General features: G+C 50.0%; 2 protein-coding genes across 7 annotated transcripts in view; one reads left to right on the forward strand and one right to left on the reverse strand.

Moving 5' to 3' along the window:
- ALDH3A2 (aldehyde dehydrogenase 3 family member A2) overlaps positions 1-2,270 on the forward strand; it is a 20,058-nt gene extending 17,788 nt beyond the window's left edge. For both annotated transcript variants that reach the window (XM_073315588.2, XM_073315587.2), the window contains exon 11: positions 233-2,270. In XM_073315588.2, the coding sequence (XP_073171689.1) occupies positions 233-247 (15 nt within the window). In that variant the 3' untranslated portion in view covers positions 248-2,270. The remainder of the gene's footprint in view (positions 1-232) is intronic.
- LOC140899686 (multidrug and toxin extrusion protein 1) lies at positions 1,557-19,819 on the reverse strand. Of its 5 annotated transcripts, none has more exons than XM_073315579.2 (17): positions 19,533-19,819; positions 18,041-18,142; positions 17,711-17,779; positions 16,357-16,505; positions 15,503-15,545; positions 14,761-14,805; positions 13,322-13,419; positions 12,112-12,209; positions 11,250-11,363; positions 10,621-10,688; positions 9,821-9,929; positions 9,242-9,317; positions 8,401-8,470; positions 7,588-7,720; positions 6,147-6,241; positions 3,897-3,981; positions 1,557-2,895 (listed from the first exon to the last, which is right to left on the reverse strand). In XM_073315579.2, the coding sequence occupies exons 1-17, from the start codon at positions 19,797-19,799 to the stop codon at positions 2,675-2,677; spliced, it is 1,842 nt and encodes a 613-aa protein (XP_073171680.2). In that variant the 5' UTR covers positions 19,800-19,819; the 3' UTR covers positions 1,557-2,674. The 5 variants fall into 5 exon arrangements, with proteins under 5 accessions (XP_073171680.2, XP_073171679.2, XP_073171684.2 ...); XM_073315578.2 differs by having other exon boundaries at positions 19,500-19,819; XM_073315583.2 differs by lacking the exon at positions 19,533-19,819 and adding an exon at positions 19,329-19,470.
- Between the last annotated feature and the right edge of the window lie 1,081 nt (positions 19,820-20,900).

Raw genomic sequence — 20,900 nt, forward strand, 5'->3', positions numbered from 1 at the left:
TCTTGCATGCAGCATCTAGGCTGTGGATTCTATACAGTACTCAAAGTAAGAGTCAAAAGGGGCATGATAATAGGGATTAAGAGAATGGCAAGTGGGCCAGGAAAAGCAGTGTCTATTGGATCTAGAGTCTGTTCAAGTGGGGAATGCGCACCCACCTTTGTTAATATCTAGGAGTTGGAATTTATTCCATCTCTTTACTGAAGTTATACAATATCTTTCTTTGCCTTCACAGGTAGCCTACTCCTGAAGAAAAGAAGTGACCTGACCTGTTATAACCAAGCCGCAGTACTTGTATCCTGACCGCACACTTTATGTAATGACCTTTTTCCGCTTAAGAGTTTTACTTTTTTCTATGAAATGTTAAGTGCACAAAACAATGAGAAGTAAAGTAAGAATGCACTAGCTAGTAACTGCTTGGGCTGGCACTTCATGTGATTTGAAAAGCCATGCGTCAATAAAGGGATTAATGCAGCAGTGGGTATAAAGTATTGGTCATGCAACCAGCAGTGAGTTAGAAGAGAACTGCAAAGCAGGAAACAGCAGCACCCTCCGCTGCTACTCCATGCTGTATAAAGACCATGTCAGAGGCGGTCTGCGTATGTCTTCTCAGGACTATCACCTTTGCTGGAGAACTAGAACTTGGGCTTACATTTCAGTCTGTGAGCCATCACAGTTCAGTTCCTCCAATGATTCTTCCAGAGTCCTCCAAAAAGAGGGAAATCAGGACCTGATCCACTTAATGTAAAGAGTAAAAGCCCAAAATAAAACAGAAGTAGCCTTTTTACATCTTAATGGACAGAGACGTTTTCTTTACAGTTCTTCCCTTTTCTGGTACCTTCCTTGGGTTGTAGTAACTATCTTCCACACCTCATAATTAGTGTGGTATCTCTTCCTTTCTGGGGTGGTGGAGACAGAATTGGTCTTGAGTATTAGTAAAATCTGACTAAATGTACATTGAGGCTGCTGCTCACATTCTAACCTAGGACATGTGTCCTTAGAATCTCCCCCAGAAAAAGAGATTGTCCACTTGTTAGCCCTGTGATTTAATCTGACCGCACATTCAACTGGCTGCAGCTTCCGAAGTGAGGGACCTGCTACAGCTGCTAGAGAGTTGCAGGGTCTCTCTCGTAATGCTGCAGTCACCTGTGCTCCTATCTGCCAGGCTTGCATTCTGACATTCAGGTGCAGTGTTTAGAGCATTAGGAATTAAGAGAACTCACTCGTGGCATATTTCCATTTGCTGCTGGAGAGAAACCAGAACATACTTCCAAGTGAAGTATACCTAATCCTAGGAAGGCATCAGTTAATTAACAGGGGATGTATTTCAGCTGAAGGGGACAATACTGGGTAAACTTAAGCACTAGAAGAGGTTCCAGCTTTTTAAAACAAATATTTTTAAACAATAAGGAAAATAAACAACTTGATATACTATTAAATTTAACTAAAGAATTTATATTGAAAAATGATTTGCCTTTTGTTCAGTAGATATAAATGTATGATGTTTAGTTAAATATATATATATATATTTTGAACGTACTAAATAAACACTGCCTGACAAACAAGAATGAATTGAGCTTTGTTGGTTCAGTAGAGGAGGCAATACAGATAAGTACTTGAGAGGGAGTCAGGAAACCAGGTTTATATGCAGTTCTGCCACCCATTCACTGTGTGATCCCAGGCAAGTCTCTTCACTTGACTTCCCCCCATTCGTAAACTGGGAATATTTACCCCCCAGAAAAAGGCCTTTGACCTCTTGGTGAACAGTGCTCTGAGTGGTAAGCTATTACAGATGTAAACCTTTCATGCTTCTATCTGTTGTCAGTATAGCCTGGTGCTGTGGTGTACATGTCTACAGGTTAGGGAGGGAGCCAGCAAAACTATACTGGAAGCTTCACGCTAGAGCTACAAGTATTATTGAAATCTCCTCCCCACCCACAGATAGGCAGTGAGGTAAGGAAGAATGAGATCTGCACATAGTGTTCCTGTGTCAAATGATTTGATGCTAATGCAAACTCCTTTGGAAACTGTTCCTTCAGCTCTCCCCCTATGGAGCCGTCCTTTAAGACAGCATGCATCTAAAGCAGGTACACCACTGTTGAGAGCGGAGATGGAGAATATGCTCTGAAGAGGTTCACAGCTAACTCGAGCTCAGTGACTGTCTTCTGCCATGGCAGCCAAACACGAATATGAATCTCAAACCAAAGGAGGTATTGCAATACCCTAATTGGCAGCTTGAGAGATTTATTCATCATTAAAGGCAATTGAATCACCATGCCAGCAGTCCTGAACACACACAAGCTGCTGCTGCTGCTAGCGGATTACAAGCAATAGAAGTTCACTGTGGTGATAAGTTATCAGTGCTTGCAATTGAAAAGCTGTTGCAGGTAGAGAGGGCAGTCCTCCAAAGTATTTCCAGCCTATTCAGCCAGCTGTGGGATGAGATTCCCATAGCAACCTTTAGCCATTTCCAAAGACACCATGTAGAGCAACTCATAGCACTGGTCACCTCTAGTCTTCTGATAAAGTGGACTCTTTGCTCTTGCTGTGACAGTAGGACCGGTGGAGTGTTGGTGGAGTGTTAGTCTTCTGTAGCTGGGTCCATGCTTCAGCTACCTAGTGAGCCAGGGGCTCTCCTTCCCTTTATCCACACCCCTGGCTGGTCGCTGGCGTGACGCTAGTGAGGGATAGTCATGGCCCTAATTAGAATGCCTACTGCGAGTACAGCAATAGCTGCAATGACAGCCAGCCCACGCCGTATGATCAGCTGCTTCACAGACAGCATTTCACCAACCGTGGAAAGGGCAGGCATGGCTTCCTGGAGCGTTAGCTGGTACGTCTGACCCTCGTTCTTAGTGATGCGCGTCAGAACAACGCCGTTCTGGGCTTCTGCTTCCACTGCAACACAACAAGGGGGGGTGGAGAGGCAGTGGTGCTGCAGGGCTGCTCAGGCTGTAGAAATGAGTTTGTAGCTGGCAGCACTAGGATAGCCAGCAGAGACGTCACAAATTAAATTAAGCCCTGGCCCAATGCTGAAGAGTTCCTTGCCAACTCTCTCTGGGAGTACTGAACTTAAACTGCTTCACCGCATGCTTGTTTTTCCTCTTTGGAAGGGGCGGGGAGTGAACGAGGCCTTCTGCAGCCCTTACAACCCCGCTGATCCCCTCCTCTTCTGCTTTCTTTATGCCTCAATTCCCATGCTTATAGCTGGTGTTTTCCCCTCCTCTCCCAAGCTTGCAGGAAGAGCCCTGTGCCTGCCCTTCAGTGCAGGGTGCAAGGGAAAACAGAGCTGAGCAGGCCAAGCACTTACTAGAAGTAGGAGGGGTTTTGCGCTTTCTGCTCTTTAAACCCCATTTATTGTTTTAAAATAAACTGGATTGCAGGCCAGCTGCCAACGGAACAGGCTCCACCCTCCCAGATGCACAACAGGAGGCCCAACTCTGGGCTCAGCCTACTGCGGCCTAGAAATTCCACTTGTTGAGCAGCCTAGATCTTCGTGGGGTGAGAGACAGCAACTCTAAACCAGCAAGGGCAAGAGTCCACTCAGCCCAGAGCTATGCGGCGTAACACCCTTAGTTTCCCTGCAGGTATGTCAGGTTTCCACACTGGGACTCAAGGGTTCGTTTCCTAACACTAGCCCTAGTGTGGCTTGCATTGTAACTAGTGCAGAGCATGGTAATACTTCTTTACATGTTATATAATCAATGCAATTAAACTCCACTTCCCACAAACTGCTTAGGCACGTGCATACACCCTGCCCAACACGCTTGCCAAGAACGGTAGTGGTTTTAGTTAGCTACCCACTGGCCAACACTTCAGTTACTCGGGTCATATATGTGCTACCTAAACATCTGCAGGTCACACTATTAGGCCATTAGTAAATCAAACCTGTTCCCTACCAGAGGGGAGAGCCGTCGTGTATGAGATAGGAGCTGAGTTCAAATCCTCGCCAGCCAACTGGCTCACACCTGCCCGTTGCTGAGCCTAGGAACATAAACACACTGTACTCAGATGATCACTGTTGTATGCAGCAGGTCGGAAGGGAAAATATATTTGTCTTACAAAGCAAGTTTTACTATCACATTTCAGATATAGTTTGTCTCACAGGAGATATCACTGCCCAGCAATGAGATTTGTGTTACATGAGTATGGAGCTTTTGCTGGCATGGACGTTCTGACTAAAGAAAGAACCCCAAGAGCAACAACAGCCCAAAAAGTATCCAAGGGCTGAGAGGTTTAGGTTGTGTGTGTTTTGTGGATGAAGGGAAAGCTGTGGACGTGTTGTTCCTTGACTTTAGCAAAGCTTTTGACACTGTCTCCCACAGTAGTCTTGCCAGCAAGTTAAAGGAGTATGGGCTGGATGAATGGACTATTAGGTGGATAGAAAGCTGGCTAGATTGTCGGGCTCAATGGGTAGTGATCAATGGCTCCATGTCTAGTTAGCAGCCGGTATCAAGTGGAGTGCCCCAAGGGTAGGTCATGGGGCCGGTTTTGTTCAATATCTTCATAAATGATCTGGAGGATGGTGTGGATTGCACCCTCAGCAAGTTTGCAGATGACACTAAACTGGGAGGAGAGGTAGATACGCTGGAGGGTAGGGATAGGATACAGAGGGACCTAGACAAATTGGAGGATTGGGCCAAAAGAAATCTGATGAGGTTCAATAAGGACAAGTGCAGAGTCCTGCACTTAGGACAGAAGAATCCCATGCACCGCTACAGACTAGGGACCGAATGGCTCAGCAGCAGTTCTCCAGAAAAGGACCTAGGGGTTACAGTGGACGAGAATCTGGATATGAGTCAACAGTGTGCCCTTGTTGCCAAGAAGGCCAATGGCATTTAGGGATGTATAAGTAGGGGCATTGCCAGCAGATCGAGGGACGTGATCGTTCCCCTCTATTCGACACTGGTGAGGCCTCATCTGGAGTACTGTGTCCAGTTTTGGGCCCCACACTACAAGAAGGATGTCGAAAAATTGGAAAGAGTCCAGCGGAGGGCAACAGAAATGATTAGGGGACTGGAACACATGACTTATGAGGAGAGGCTGAGGGAACTGGGGATGTTTAGTCTACGGAAAAGAAGAATGAGGGGGGATTTGATAGCTGCTTTCAACTATCTGAAAGGGGGTTCCAAAGAGGATGGATCTAGTCTGTTCTCAGTGGTAGCAAATGATAGAACAAGGAGTAATGGTCTCAAGTTGCAGTGGGGGAGATTTAGGTTGGATATTAAGAGAAACTTTTTCACTAGGAGGGGGTGAAACACGAATGCGTTACCTAGGGAGGTGGTGGAATCTCCTTCCTTAGAAGTTTTTAAGGTCAAGCTTGACAAAGCCCTGGCCGGGATGATTTAATTGGTGATCGGTCCTGCTTTGAGCAGGGGGTTGGACTAGATGACCTCCTGAGGTCCCTTCCAACCCTGATATTCTATGATTCTATCCAGACTGGTTTGCTCTTGAGCTCTCTATCCAGGGTTGGCATTAAAAGCCCACAAGGACCCAATGAGTAATAGGTGACCTGAACTGCTTTTAACTATATATGAAAAACTAGCAGGAGCCCAAATCATTAATAGAATCGCTGGCTATACAAACCCCTTGCATTAAACCAAAATAGCTAAAAATCAGTTTTCATGGTGCTGTCCAGCCTTCTCCTGCAACATAGAAGCACTCAGCAGTGTGGGGTCTGGCACCTTTTGCTGGGCTGTGTTCGCTCAGGCTTGCAGCAAAGATTACAGGAGCTCCGTGGAACTCAGAACAGGGCAGGGACAAGGCCTTCCTTCCCTTTCACCTTTAACGACATGGCCAGCTGGCTCCCTGCCGTGGGAACAGGCGACACCACTTGTGGCTAACGCTTAAAGAAGCGTGACTGGGAGGCCCCTAAAGGAGTGTAACTGATTACTGATTATTCAAGAGGGATAAATATGGTGACGAGTGTTAGCCAGGTCATTGTGATTTTTAACATGGATATGGCCAATATGGCGGCATAACGGCAGGAAACCTCACCCAATGTCTGCATTGAGCCCACTGCTGCTAAGTCATGGCTATTCAGGGACCCTAAGATGTTTCACTAATAGGTCTGCGCCATCACCTCCTGTCCCCCCCACTTGCATGCGTGCCAAATATAACCTGCAATACACTGAAGTAAAGCTGGTTACCTCCTCGGAGGCCCTTTTCCAGTTCATCCGCCCAATGTAGATGACAGAGCAGCTGGCTGGGATAAAGGCGCTGATCAGCAAGCCGACCCAGAGGCCTGGTAGAGGGAACACTGGTGTTAACAGCTGAACTTGGTACCCAGATGAAGCTAGGGCGGCAGGTGCTACAGAAACACTTCAGACGGAATCTCCTCCTGGCCCCGCAAGTCTGTGTCTCCCAGTGCTTTGCTGCCTATACACGCCCATCGTGGGCCAGAACACGAGTGCCCAACGCTTAGGACAGGGCCACCAGGGAACTGGGGAATTGCTCCTTGTGGCAGGTGCGCGCCGACCATGGGCTTGGCCTCGAGGCACCTGGCTGTACCTTGCGGGGGGGGGGGGCTGCGCAACACTGCCACCTAGTGGCCACTGCTGCACAGTACAGTCAGGGTCCTTAATACTACACCTGCCTGCTCAGCTGGCTCCTCCCCAAACCTAGGAGGGACTCCCAAGGGAAGCTGGAAGATCCAGGCCCAAAGGAACCCTCTACACTCAACCCAGCCAGGGAGAGGCCCAGAGCAGCCCTCAGCAGCCTAAGGGATCTCCTGTTTCTGCCAGACTCCCCCAGCCCAGGTAAGAAGGGAAAGGGGGGTGTTAGCCAGCCAGGGTGTAGATGAATAGGGTGGTGGGAGATGGAATGCGGGTGGGGAGAGCTGGAGAGGACATTGGTGTTGAAGCCGAGGTTGGGTTGGGGGTGGAGGGGGGATGTAGGTGCTGGAACTAACGGTGTAAGGGGTGCTGCTGCACTCCCTGGCTTGAAGTGGTTTCGTTATATACAGGATTGCAGTTTGGTTCAATGGCTCCCAGCACCCCTCAGGGGGAAGGAAAAGAGATGCATTTTGTGGGGATGGAAGATGAAATTTTTCTTGGGCTGTGCAGGGAGCGATGGAACTATTCTGGGAGGCTGGGGAGCAAGATGTGGGCTGTGAGGGACTGGGTTTTTAGGGAGGGCTGGAAGCTAGATGGATTTGGGCTGGTTTAAGGAGGGGCAAAGGGACAGATCACTGGGGTCCCTTCTGGCTTTGGAGTCTATGAGAACCCGGCTTCTAAAGCAAATTTCAGCTGTGTTTAGTATGCACCAAACAGGAGCAACATCCAAAACCCACTCCCTCGAAACCCACCCCCAGCCTCCGACCCCACCCCTCTCCCAACACCAGCCAGCACAAGGACTGAGTAACCTTTAGGCCCATTTTAAAGGCACTAAAGTTTTTATGCCTTAGGTTTAAAAAAAAAAAAAAAAGCAGCCAAGACGCATGGCAACAATTTAGCCCTGTTTCCGAGACACGACCAATGGAGTCTAACCTAGAACATCTGGTGCTGGGCTCGTTTTGTCCTGGGATTTGGGCGTTGGTATTTCCAGGGCTAAAGGGTTAATTCCCTTTCCCCACCCTTCTGATGTTTGTACCTATCATTCCAATCCTGGCCACGAACAGCAGCACGCTTCCCAACGGCAGGCCCACGGCATAGTAGCCAACTGTATTCAAGATCGCACCAATCTTCTGCTTCCCTGTGCCTCTTAGCACTCCACTGGTTACACACTGCGAGGGGGGAGGACAAGATGACTCTGAAGGACGTGCACTGGTTGCAGTAAGTCCCCTAGGCTTGGTGCTGGCAGCAACACTGCCCACACATACTGGTTGCTTTACTTCCCCTTACTGACCTCTATCGAACCCCCGGGGGGACACCCTCCCCACAGCTGAGCTCTCGCTTCATGGCTGGTTGCAGCCAGGCAGCTGGGAACCCCTGGAAGCTTGTATAAGAGCCTTGCCCCAGGAGAACCGGCTTTCTTCAATACAGCCCCTGGCAAATGACCACTGTTTGTCTCTCTTCTGTACTCATTGCTCTGTCTCCTGCTCACAGATGAGCCACACAGTAATTCCTGTAGGCCCACAGGCAGGGAATGTTTCCTGCATTCGTTTCCTTTCCTTTCCCCATACCTACCCCCTCCCTTCCATCTGAATGCACCATGCATTGACTATTAGCCCTTCTATTAAAAGGATTTTCCTTTTGGCCAGTTTCCCCATTACATCGGACGTATTCGTTCCTCTGAGTCCTTCCCTAGGGCCTGTGATCTTGGAGGCAGACATTACCCAGGCTCTTAGCCATGGGAATAACTCTGGACTCTCTCCTTGATCAACCTGGAGCCGAATTCCACCAGCATCAGAAATAATGTCTGAGAGCAAATGCAGCAGCACGGTTAATTCCTTGAAGTACTTACACAGCCGGCTTCAAACACGTGGACGGCCATGTACACTGGTATAACCCAAGCCACCAGGGCGATGATCTCTCTGTTTAAGGAATGGAGGAGGCAATCAGGCTCAGAAAGTGCATCTGTCACAGCTAAACTAGTTCATGCCCCGAACACATTGCTGCATTCTGTACAACCTGCTGACCCTCACAGACTTGCACAGATGTGCCTGGAGAGAGACTTGCTTACAGCACACACTTTACAGTGCGACCGAGCACAACAGTACTACAGGGCCATGCCGCAGGCTGGGAGTTACAGGAAGTCTTGACCCTCATTTCTGCTGCGGCACTGGGAAAAGTCAGCATCTCATCAATCACTCTTCGCTCTCGGCTGGCTGGTCTTTAACCAGCGATTGAGGGTTTCGGGTGTCTTTGGGTGTGATCAGGAAAAGTCTGTTGGGCCGGGTGGCATCTGTACCGCCCTGCTAACTAAGCTTTTTGCAGCAGGCTTTCCCCATGACTTGATCAGCTGACGTCTTCCGAAACAAAATTTGCTCTGATCCAAATAAAGAGGAACATACACCAAGGTGCTCTCTCCTTCGAGTGAATCCCTGCTCAGATGCAGCATCGTTTTTCCAGCGAGATCCCTGCTTTGTACTCAGATGATGCATGAGCCAGAGCGTAGGAGAAGGCAAGTGGGTCCACCCCATGCGTTAAGGTCCCCTGCAGTCACTGGGAACCTTTCCCCTGACTTCAGTGGGCTTGGGAGCAGGCTCTCCTAAGCCCCCAAACAATTCTTCCCTTGGCTCAGTCTTTAATAGTAACTTGTATCTTTGTTGTGAAAGACGTAGTACCGAATCGGAGCAACTCACCTGTCACTGGTAAATATGTATCCCAGCACATCCTTTGTGGCTGCTAATATGACGTCCACCACCAGGCAAAGAAACCCTGAAAAGCAGAGTCAGGAGTCAGTCGGGCAGAGCAATCACAAGCGGACGACTACGTGAAATCCAGTTCCTGTCAGGGCCTGAGCAACCTGCCTCAGGCCACAAGTGTAAACAAAACTGGGGCTGTCACCCTGGTCCCTAGGTGCCCATATCACTAAATAACTGCAGGCAATCCGGCTGAGTCCTAGGGCTGGAAACAATAGGATACTGCAGGGGAGAACTGAGGTGCAACTGGCAAAGATCAGTGTAGGAAGCTTGCAAAACCAGCTGCCCTTGCTATGCCCAGCACTAGGCAGAGCCATGAGCATCTCGCTTTGTCTGGCACTGTAGCATACAGACTGACCACCCAGGAGGGATGGAGCCAATGCAGAGTCACTAGGCCGACCAGACAGCAAGTGTGAAAAATCGGGACAGGGTTGTGGGGACCCTATATAAGAAAAAGCCCCGAGTATCGGGACTGTCCCTATAAAATTGGGACATCTGGTCACCCTAAGAGTCACGCACCTGTGCACAGAATGCTGGTGATGGAAGATCTCTTGGCTTCCTCTGGGTTCCCAGCACCCAGCGCGTTCCCCACCTGAACGCTGACGGCTACACTGAGTCCATAGTGAATCTGAAATCCCAAAGCACCAACACACGTTGGTCTGGGGAGGGGACGTCGTGGGCGACCCAGGGGGACAAGTGTTACAAACACCTCCAGCCGAGACAATTGGTAGGAGGTGGCCCGTGAGCTAATGAAGGTGAATGTGGACGGAGCTCTGCAGAGCATGATCTAAAACTTTAGGTCGGGCAGAGGGAGGGGCAACAGCCAGGTGTAATCGGCGCACGGGCGGGTAGCCACAAAAGCGGAGGTTCTCATCCTGCCTCTGACCCCGATTCCCATCTGTGACCTTGGGCAAGTCACTTCACCTCCCAGCCTCAGTTTTCCCATCTGTAAAAAAGGGATAACACTGGCCTACCTGACGGCTGGGGAGTGCAGGTAACGTCTCTCTGAACCCCAGACTGCAGGGTATTATGGATTGACAGGCTGGGAGCAGGAGACAGGGACAGGTCTGGGCACATGGGGTGACAGTGTGGAAGCTGGGCCCAAGAGATAGATGTGGGACATGTTTGAGGCTGATTGTAGTTAAGGCTAATGCTTCAGTATGACTGGCTGTCTGGCTTCCTCTGCCAATTTAGACCATAAGAGCTTCAGAGCGGGGGCTGTCTTGCATTGCTGGTCAGCGCCCAGCATGACAGGGCCCCACTCTCAGGGAGGGCCTTTAGGTGGTGCCGGAACGTAAATAATAACCCCAAATTCTTACCATGTTCGACACAATGGACACCTCATAAATGATGGATTGTGCGGAAAGCTCCACTACGCTCAGCAGGCCTGAATTCGGGGGGAAAAGTCAGAATTTTGTATTCTGATCCCCAGAAAAAGAGCCTTTTAAAGGGCAGGTGATACGTCAGGCAGATCGGTGGCTCTCAACCTGTCCAGACTCCTTTCAGGAGGCCAATTTCTCTTGCATACCCCAAGTTTAGAAACTCCCTCACTTAAAAACTACTTGCCTAGAAAATCACACCTAAAAATACACAAGTGTCACAGCACACTAGTACTGAAAAATTGCTTACGTTCTCATTCTTACCATATAATTATAAAATAAATCGATTGGAATATAAAAGACTGTAGTTACATTTCTGTGTATAGTCTATAGAGCAGTGTAAACAAGTCACTGTCTGTATGAAATTTCAGTTTGTACTGACTTCGGTAGTGCTTTTTACGTAGCCAGTTGTAAAAGTAGACAAGTATCTAGCTGGGTTGATGTGCACTCGGGAAGACCTCTGCCTATCCCCAAGGGTACACGTACCCCTGCTTGAGAACCACTGTGGTAGATCCTCCTTGGTGATAATATTTCTAGTGCCCCATCAGCATGCTCCTCCCATCACTGACCTATCAGGAAGCTTCCGATTTCATAGGTCCACCACTCAATGCATGTCATGAGCATGCTGGGCACAGCCAGCGTGACGAAGGTGTCCCACTCCTGGAGGCACTCGCTGGACCAGCCTGGGATAAGAAGATGAAGGGTGTAAAGAGTCAGCCCGGAGGTTTAGCATATGGAGAACCAGGAAGTGAAACTGACTGCGTCTATTTCCACTTTCCAGAGCAAGTGACGTGCAAAGAGAAAAAGCCCCAATTCAGATGCACCCAAACTCCAAGAGCGTTTAGAATTCAACCTAATCTTTTCGGGGCCTAGGCCATATTAGAGAGAGAGACAGGGACCAGCTTGGACATTTCTGTAAATCCCAGGGGGAAACAGCCACCCTTTCCATACTCAGTGGGCCCTACCAAGCCACGTGTAACCTCAGCAGGAACTCCAGAGATGCCGAGTGCGCTTTGTCCGTTAACACATCCCAGCGGGCCCACAGAGCCTTAACTGACACTCACAAACCCAGGCCCCAGCTCTACGGGTCACTCCTGCACGTGTACAGAACTGAGAGCAGGATGGGATGGGTGCTGTTCTGATTGCAGCCCGGGGACCTCTGGCAGCTTTAGAAGCGAGGTTCAGTTCCCCAGGAACGCTGATCACCGACGAGACTCTCTTTCCAGGCTCACCCAGCGCTCGTGATGCGCAAGTTACAGCTCAGACCAACACAGCGTAACACAGCATCTGGCAGACATGCTTATACCAAGGTTAACATTAACCCTTCTCACCAACAGAATGCAAATCAATGGAAGGGGGAGCTGAGAGGGTCTCCCAGGTGAAGCGGAGATTTTTGCAGACACACAAAAGCATAAGAGAACGATACCACACCTCCCCAGGTCTCCACATGGAGCTTCTTCGCGACAATGTACAGGAACAGGAAGATGGCTTGTGCGTACTGAGCAATAGTGTTTGCCCAGGCCGAACCCCTGGGAAAGAGATAGAGAAAGCAAGCTGGACTTTCGGCTCTTGCAGAGAGCCCTGTCTCGCCGGCAGTTGCTCTAGCTGCAGCGAAAGCCTCGCTAAGGAGCTGAACTGAAGACACTTGCCCAGACGACAATAGCATCTCGCCCACTCCACACACAGCGGTGCGTTGCTGAGCAGGTACTCAGTGAGTGGGGTGTTCACCTCCCCCTGAAACATTCGGAATCGGGCCCTGGGGGCAGAATGCTGGAGTGGATGGACTAGCACCCCAGCTGGTTATGGCTAATCCTCAGGGGCTGGTTTCCTACGGCACTAACATATCACTACGTACGATCTGATTGGCCTGGACTCCATATCCCAGAAGTCTCCATGGTACCCTTTGCTACCAGTCAGTTTCCAGCTGGCGTGTGTATATTTGCCCTGTGCTTTTACCCAGAGAAATGACTCTGCCCTACAAATCACTAGCACTTTCCATCTCCCAAGCATTGCACAAACATGAACTCACAGCTGCTTCACTTCCTATGCTAATGCTTTCGGGTCCTGAAGTCCCGTCTCAGTCAAAGACAACGTTGACAGAGCAAGTGGGGGGTTTTACAGAGGAAGGACATCAGGGCAATGTCTGTTCTGTATCTGGTGAATGTACCCAGTGAGAGGGGACTGCCTTTCTGCGATGGCCAACGGGATACCTGTGGATCGTCTCGGGGCCTGGTTCTCTGGATGAAGAGAGCTAGTCGTACCACTGGGCCAAATATTGAGGCCCTTGCTTGGTTTTATCCTTTAAGCAAAGTCCCACTAGCCTCAGCTGGAATCCATGTGCAAGTTAAGAGAGCTTTAGTATCTTCTAGGGATCCAGGCTGTGTCTCTGTAGCCATCCGTGACCAAGTCACATTCGTTCACTTAGGCCAAGATTTTTCAAAAGTGGCTAATGCTTTTGGGCACCCAACTTGAGACACCTTTAAAGAGATCTGATTTTTCTGAAGTGCTGAGCATCTGGTCTCTGAAAAACCAGGCCCCTTTAAAGAGGTCTCAAGTTGGCCCCCCAAAATCAGTACCACTCAGGATTGAGCCATAGCTGGACGTCTAGTTTTTTTCTTCCAAATATTTAGACACTACTCACATGACTCCGAGGCCCAGCACATAGAGAAAGACATAGTTTGCAATTGCATTTATGATATTTCCAGCGATGCCACTTAGCACCTCTGGCCAGATTATCCTCTGAAATTAAACAAAATACAGATCTGTGTTTTTTTAACTGGACTCCTAGGTTTCTGTTGCCTTGTCTAAAACATAAACATGGCTTCTGGAGAAAGGCGTATGTTAGTGCCTCACCAATCTGTTCAATACCAAACTCTTGGGGAGCAATTGAGGCAGATGTGGAGTGACGGGGGAGGATAGAACTGATGATGCTATAGTGAAATTTTATTCAAGAGAGCAGCCTTGCATTGATGGGAAGTAGCTCTGTATTCTGATTGGCTAGGAGCCTCCAGTTCCATCAGAATTATGGCTTTTTACAAACACCATTCAGGAAGCAGCAGGTTGAGTGGTGAGAGCAGGAGATCTGAGTTTTGTTCCCAATTCCATCATTAACTTGCTGTGTAATCCTGGGCAAGTAATTTAGGCCTAAATTTTCAAAAGGGGCCTCTAATTTAGGGTACCTTTAGTCTGTAGGTGCCCAACTTTAGAACCCCAAGGCCTGATTTTCAGAAGCACTGAGCACCCATAACTCCATTTAAGTCAGTGGGAGCTATGGGTGCTCAGCTCTTCTGAAAACCTGACCACAGATTTACAGGCCACTCCTGAAATGTCTAGTTCTTAACCGTTCTGTGCCTCAGTTTCCCTACATGTAGGCTAGGCATAATGGTACTTTGCACATCCTTGCAAAGCGTGACTGAGATCCTCAGGATTGTGCAAATATTATTGTTTCTGAGGAATGGAAATGCCAAGTTGAGTGGCAGTTTTTGCTACAGAGAGCTCCTCAGAGAAGGAATACAGATGCAGAACTAATACCCTACCGTCTTGCTGCAGTTATTAGCTAGAGTCGGGAATGCCCACAAAAACCCACCTAACCAGAACTGGCTAAAAAGATTGACCTGTGGAAAATAAAGCCAGAGAGCAAAATTCAATATCGCTATTGCCTTGGAAAGTAGGAGACATGTAGGTGATCCACTGAAATACTAGCATGTGCAAAGTGAGAAGCTTAATTAGCTGGACTCTAAAAGGGCAGCTAAATGCATACAGAGTGAGCTCCAATGGGAACATCATGTCGGAGAACCTTTGTTTTTCCCAAACTCCTAACAGAGGGAGGATTGGCCAGTCATTAGCACAAATGCAAATGAAACTGCTGCACTGAACACAGGCCCAGGTGGGCGGCTCAAACTGCAGCAATAGGATACTACTGGGCGTGCGTGTTTTATATGGGCTACTGGACACGGTGCAAAACAACTATGTCTCGGGGCAAATTACCTGAGAGAGACACCCTGAGCAATTGCACAGAATGAGAGATTTGCCCCCTTTACTTAACAAAGATGTGAACGTGAAGGTAAAGGGGCATCCTACCTGATTCTGCAAATATCTCGTCTCCAACTGGTACAGAAAAGCCGCCTGCAAAAGTCAGTGAATCAGCCTGTGAGATCAGGGGACTGGCCAGAGCAGAGTCTAGAGATTACAGGAGAAGCAGAAAGCACAGTGCCTAGCTGGCATTCATGGGGCACAGGAAGGAGGGTCTGATTTGGACGGCATCACTGAGGTTGGGGGTGCAGGACAAAAACATACTTCCAGCGCCATTCAAAAGACCTAGAGGGTAACAGAGCTCGGGGCTAACTGCAAAGTCGGGGTGAGATGCCGGACTCATCCTGCACCCCAAATTAAACCTACCAAGGCAGCTTGGCAAAACTGGTAAATGAAAATTTAGCAGCCCTGGCACAAAAACCCTTAAGACGCTCTTGGACACTAGGGAAAAAATAACAGTAGCAATAATATTATCTATTCACTAGCCCTTGAAGGGCATGAAAAAGTGAAGACAGTTTACTAGCCTGTCCTAAAAATCCCACAGAGCACTCGCCCTGGGCCAGTACATAAGTAGATTCTTGTGAGGCTCCACCCAGGGCTGTCTCCAATTTTGACCATTCCTGCAGGAAGGAGAGAGACTATTTTGCATGCAAGAAGCCACTGCAGGCAGAGAAAGGGGCCATGGGACTCCATGGAGCTGAGGGGACGGGCAGCATCTGGCTTTGGGCTCTGAGAGAAGTGACTTCCTAGCAGTGACTGATAGAGAAAGTCGAGGGTAATGGGAACTTACAGGAAGAGCTGGGATAAAAATCATCACATAAACCTGGGTTAACCTGGGGGAAGATACAAAACCCCCCAATTAGTACAGGGCATCTTCCAAAACATCCCTTTTCCCCTGCCAGCCCTGGCCTGCCCCTCCATGCTCGCTGGGTAACGTGGGGGGGTATGGCTCACAGGAGGACCAGCTACCCTCTGCCTTCCTCCACTGTGGCTAAACCCTCCTACCGTGGCTCCGCAGCATTGTTACAAGAAATGGCTCCCCTGCGGAGACCTGTCTGATAAGCCTCAGCTGCTGTGCAAGAGGGAGGCAGAGAATTTACCTTCAAAAGGCAGCAAGATTCAAGGCCAAATTCTCCCTTGGGTTATACCCATGGATGTGACCCCAATTAATACAATGGCGGGCTGCATGGGGCGGGCTGATGGCAGAACCCATCCAATAGGGAGAGAGGGGTTGTGCCGGTGTCGCCGAGGGCTGGGCCCGGCCAGCGGGGAGAAGGGAGCGCTCCACCGGTGTCGCCGAGGGCTGGGCCCGGCCAGCGGGGAGAAGGGAGCGCTCCACCGGTGTCGCCGAGGGCAGGGCCCGGCCAGCGGGGAGAAGGGAGCGCTCCACCGGTGTCGCCGAGGGCAGGGCCCGGCCAGCGGGGAGAAGGGAGCGCTCCACCGGTGTCGCCGAGGGCTGGGCCCGGCCAGCGGGGAGAAGGGAGCGCTCCACCGGTGTCGCCGAGGGCTGGGCCTGGTCCATAAGGGGGCTGCTCCGGTGTCCCTGAGGCCTTAGCACGTAATTTAAGGCACCCGTCCCCTTGGTTTCTTGGAGAGCGTGTGACCCGCAGCACGGAGCTGTACAAACTGGAGCACACGCCCGACCTGGAGACCTCCGGGTCCTGCCGGACCAGCAGCAGGATCTGCTCGGTGTTGATGAAGACAGCCCAGCAGGGGAAGCAGCAAAGCAGCAGGATGAGGATCCCACGCTGCAGGATGGTTCCCACCCGCTTCATGTTCTTACCGCCATATGTCTGGAAAACAAGAGGTTAAATCCAATGGCATCCTTCAGCCACCCTCTCCACCTCCAACCCCCTGACTGCGCTGACTAAGGGACTGCTGGGCAGTTCTCTCCATGGCCTAGAAGCCTGCATGCTCCTCCCACTTGGGGACGGGGATCCATACAGGAACTGCACAGGAGTGTCGGGCATCACCCACTGCCTATTGTAGCACAGCGGCATGTGAGGACTTTGAGGGTCATTAAAAACATGCCCTGGGATCCTTCAGTGTCCATGCAAAACAGGTAGGATGTGGCTTTTAGGGTGGTCTAAGACAGTGGTCCTCAAGCAGGGGTACGTGTAACTCTGGGGCTATGTGGAGGTCTCCCGGGGGTACATCAACTCACCTAGATATTTGCTTACTTTTACAACAGGCTACATAAACTGCACTAGTGAAGTCAGTACAAACTAAAATTTCATACAGTGTCATGTTTATACTGCTCTATAGACTATATTTATGTTCCAATTGATTTACTTTATAATTACATGGTAAAAATGAGAAACTCAGCAATTTTTCAGTAACTGTGCTGCATTCTCATGTTTAATTTTTGTAGGCAAGTAGTTTTTAAGTGAGGTGAAACTTGAGGTAAGTAAGACAAGTCAGACTCCTGAAAGGGGTGCAGTTGTCTGGAAAGGTTGAGACCCACTAGTCTAGGAGCTGCTGCCGCAGTGTGGCTCTCTGACCCCACTTAGTAGCTTATGAGTCTGTTACAGCCTTGGAGTTAATGGACCTGGTCCTTTTGCTACAAGAGTAAGAGGCTCACATCTTTAAATCCAAAAGTCCTGGGCTCAACTCCAGCAGCCAGACTGTCCTGGGAGAACACTGCAGTCTCATTCTGCAGAAGCATGACATGTGATGGATCCTTGCAAGATGAAGAGCCACGTTGGACCCTGATGGAGCTTTGAACTGCATATTCTAGGGCATCTAGGTCATTGCTTAGACAATTGAGTCATTCCTTGGTATTTCATAGGATCCGCTCACCTGGGTGTCCTGAAGGGCAAAACCTATGGAGTTTGGATCTTCTAAGGGTTCATCTACTTGGCTTTGACTCTTATAGAAGCTCAGACACCAATTATGACAGCCCTGTGCAATATGGGCGACTATATTCAGCCAGTGTCTTTAAAAAACAACAACACAATCTCTAAAACAAAGAGATCAGAGACCAGCAGCTGTTACCTACCTGGGATATTAACGTGTCACATGCTGAAGATAAACCAAACCCCACAGAGATGCCAGTAACGTTTATAACCTGGAAATAGTCATAATAATAAAACAACAGTGAGAAAACATGACAGTGCAATTTCAGATGGTCACAAGTTTCATCTAGGGCTGGGTTTGAAAGGCAAAGGAGATGTCAAAGGTCCCCTTCTATCCCAGGCTGTTACCAGCCCTTCAGCCACCAACCCACCTCTCCAACTACATAGTTGCTATTTTATAAGAGACGTTTCACATACATGAGCTGGCGTGAAAGGATACAACCTATGTAAAGACTCAAAACTAAAATACTTACAGCGATAGCAAGCGTGACGGAGGCCAACTCAACCTTCCCCAGATGGCCACAGAATACAGAGCTTACAACATGTATCATAAAGATCAGCAACTGGATCAAGGTCTAGAAATGGGCGGGGAGGGGGGAGGAAAAACAGATCAGGGTGACTGCAGGCTGCAGAATTGGAGGTGTGATTACACCGAGAGGCTCCTTGAGGACACACTCTTCCTGTACTGTACAAAAGAGAGCGCGTGGGATTGTTTGCATTCAAATGGGTTTAACGAATAACGTTAGAATATTTAAAAAAAAAAAACAACAACCCCCAGATTAAGCTGGTTTTAGGTTTATCCACCAGCCCTTGGAAATTCTCTGAAAGACTCGGCCTGATGCGATGACTCTCTGTCACCAAGTCATTTCCTCGCGGTTCTAGCCAGTCCCTGGTCAGCTCAGGGTTAATCACTCCACCTGATGCTCCACAGGGGCTGGTGATGCCAGCAACTCTGTGTTTTGGCTAAATAGGCCAGACTCTGATCTCTGCTACATCTGGGTAAGCCCGGAGTAGTACTATTGAGCCCAGATCGGAACAGGTGCGACGGAGCTGCATTTCCGCACCCCAGGCGTGTCTCACATTTGGGAATATCTGATCAGCTCCACTGATGGGAAGTCTTAGTCAAGATGGGCCCCAAGCTGCTGCCACCATTTTAAATGCTTAAACTACCCCTGCTCCATTCCCTTTGGGTTGCAGCATCTCCTCAACCACCTCTGTGCAGCCTACGGCTCGCCTCCTGCTCTACTGTAGGCAAGATACCTGCCCCAAGGCACAAGCCAAGAAGACTTCAGCAGCGCCCATGGATCTCTTGCTCCTTCCAGGAACAGGGGCTTTCCCGATAGCGTCTCTGTGATGTCTCGTCCCTTTCCCTCTCCGAGCAAGCACCATCCACCCGCGTCCCCAGTGCTGGGGGCTTTAAGGTGCCACACTGTACCTGATCCTACGGTTCCTACCTCCCTTTCCTCTCTGACCCATTTCCCCTTTGCTGATTATACTCCAGGAAGCGGCAAGTGGTCGTTTCAGCACACAGCAAAGGGGAGGGGCAGGACCAGGGGATGAATTGAACCAGGGGTCTGGGGCTCTGAGCCTTGCAATGGGAGGGGGCCTGGACTTTCTAGGAGAGGCAGTGGAAGAAGGGTATGTACTGAGCTGGGCTGGCCAGCTTGTCTGCCTGCTAGGGAAGAAGATCCAGGATGGGGCCAGAAGGACAATGAGGGTCAAACCTCCAAATGCCACTTAAAACCTACAGGAGCTCATCACCTGGAAGTCTGGAATCCATCCAGCCGCCTCCCACCTAGCAAGCAGGATTCAAACCCATGTGACTCAGGGCTCTGCCGATCCAACTTGAGGGGAGTCGCAGACCCGGAGCAAGGGGCTCTGCACCAAGACGCTGGACAAACCTGGCTATCTCTAGCCCTCCCTCGCTCTCACCAGTGGTCCCGACAGCACCAGCAGCTTCTTCACCTCTTCCCAGAAGTTGAATGGGATCAGCTGGCGAATCCAGCAGCTGCTCTTCTGGCCGGAGGATGGCACGTGCAGGACGATGCTCCTGGTGTCTCTGGAGGGGTTCTCATCAGCAGGGCCCGCAAGCTCCATGCTGCCGCTGTGCCAGGGAATAACTAACCCTCTTTTTCTTCCCCGTTGGTTAAACCCGTTTGATTCACTTGACCCGAGCGGGCAACGGTTTCGTAACCACAGCAGAGTGCACTTCGGCCATGGCTGAGCAAGCATGCCCCTATCCGCCACCCGCTCTTGCTGGCACAGCCTGAGAACAGGTGATGAGTAAAGTCCCTGGGACACATGGAGGAGGAGCAGGAGGGCTGGGAAGCAGGACAGCCTCGAGCAGAGTCGGATTCTGTTCTAGGTATGCTTGGGTCTGCCTCCGCACGAGGGGGGTGGGGTGGCCTAGATGACCTCGCAAGGTCCTTTCCAGCCCTGCGCATCTATGATTCTATGTCAGGGCGGCGTGGACAGCCCTGATGGGGGCAGCTGGAGACAGCAACCTCTGGGGATGGGGAATTCCTGCAGCCAGACTGCCTTGTGATGTTGTCTTGCATGCTAAGCAAGGCTGGTACTTGTCCATATTTGCATGGGAGACCTAAGGACAGAAGAGGTGCTGCAAAAAGTAGCATGGCTGATCCGGAAGGTGGCGTTCCTCTTTCTGAGTCAGTACTGACGAAATGCTCCTTAATAAACCCCTGGCACTTAGCATGGGTGTCCTGGCCACGGGCTGCGTGCTGGATGCAGTGGGGAGATCTGGCTGCGGGAGGAAAGCGGGATTTGTTCCCTGTGGACTGCACGTTGCCAACCTGAGGCCGTGTCTGCACTGGCAATTGTTTGTGTGACAGCAGTGCCAGCTGCGGTCGAGGTCTCGTTACGCTAAGCGCTGTACACACAAGGCAAGAGCCAGTCCCTGCCAGAGCACTTGTAATTGCCAGGGACAAGCTGGAAAGGGAGTGGGAGGTGAAGTGACTTCAGATGAGTGTCGGGGCCAAGAACAGAACCCAGGTTTCTGACTAATAGTGGAGCCGTACTACTGCACGGGCCTAGCCAGGACTCTGGGTTTGTTTTTTTTTTACCACCACGCCATCTAGATCTGTGCAGAATAGGATCAGAGGGGCTGGTGGTAACAACGCTAGAGTACTGTCTACACTACAGCTTCCACTGGTACGGAACTGCGTCACAGGCAAGCTGCGGACCCAATGCAACTTACGCATCCCCTGGTTCCACTGAGATAAGGCACACGCTTTCTGCCACACTGTTGCTGCTTGGGTCTGACTCCACTGCAATCAGTGACAAAGCACCCCATGATTTCAATGGATGCAGGATCAG

This window comes from Lepidochelys kempii, chromosome 17 (assembly GCF_965140285.1).
Source record: "Lepidochelys kempii isolate rLepKem1 chromosome 17, rLepKem1.hap1, whole genome shotgun sequence".
In the NCBI taxonomy this organism is placed as follows: domain Eukaryota; kingdom Metazoa; phylum Chordata; order Testudines; family Cheloniidae; genus Lepidochelys; species Lepidochelys kempii.

Excerpts from the sequence above, each read along its gene's own strand:
- LOC140899686 (XM_073315578.2), bottom strand. The coding sequence starts at position 19,799 with ATGCTTGCTCAGCCATGGCCGAAGTGCACTCTGCTGTGGTTACGAAAC. Across the intron at positions 11,364-12,111 it reads CCATGTGGAGACCTGGGGAG|GCTGGTCCAGCGAGTGCCTC; the intron begins GTGTGGTATCGT and ends TTCTTATCCCAG. Across the intron at positions 2,896-3,896 it reads CACGACGGCTCTCCCCTCTG|TGGAAGCAGAAGCCCAGAAC; the intron begins GTAGGGAACAGG and ends GTTGTGTTGCAG.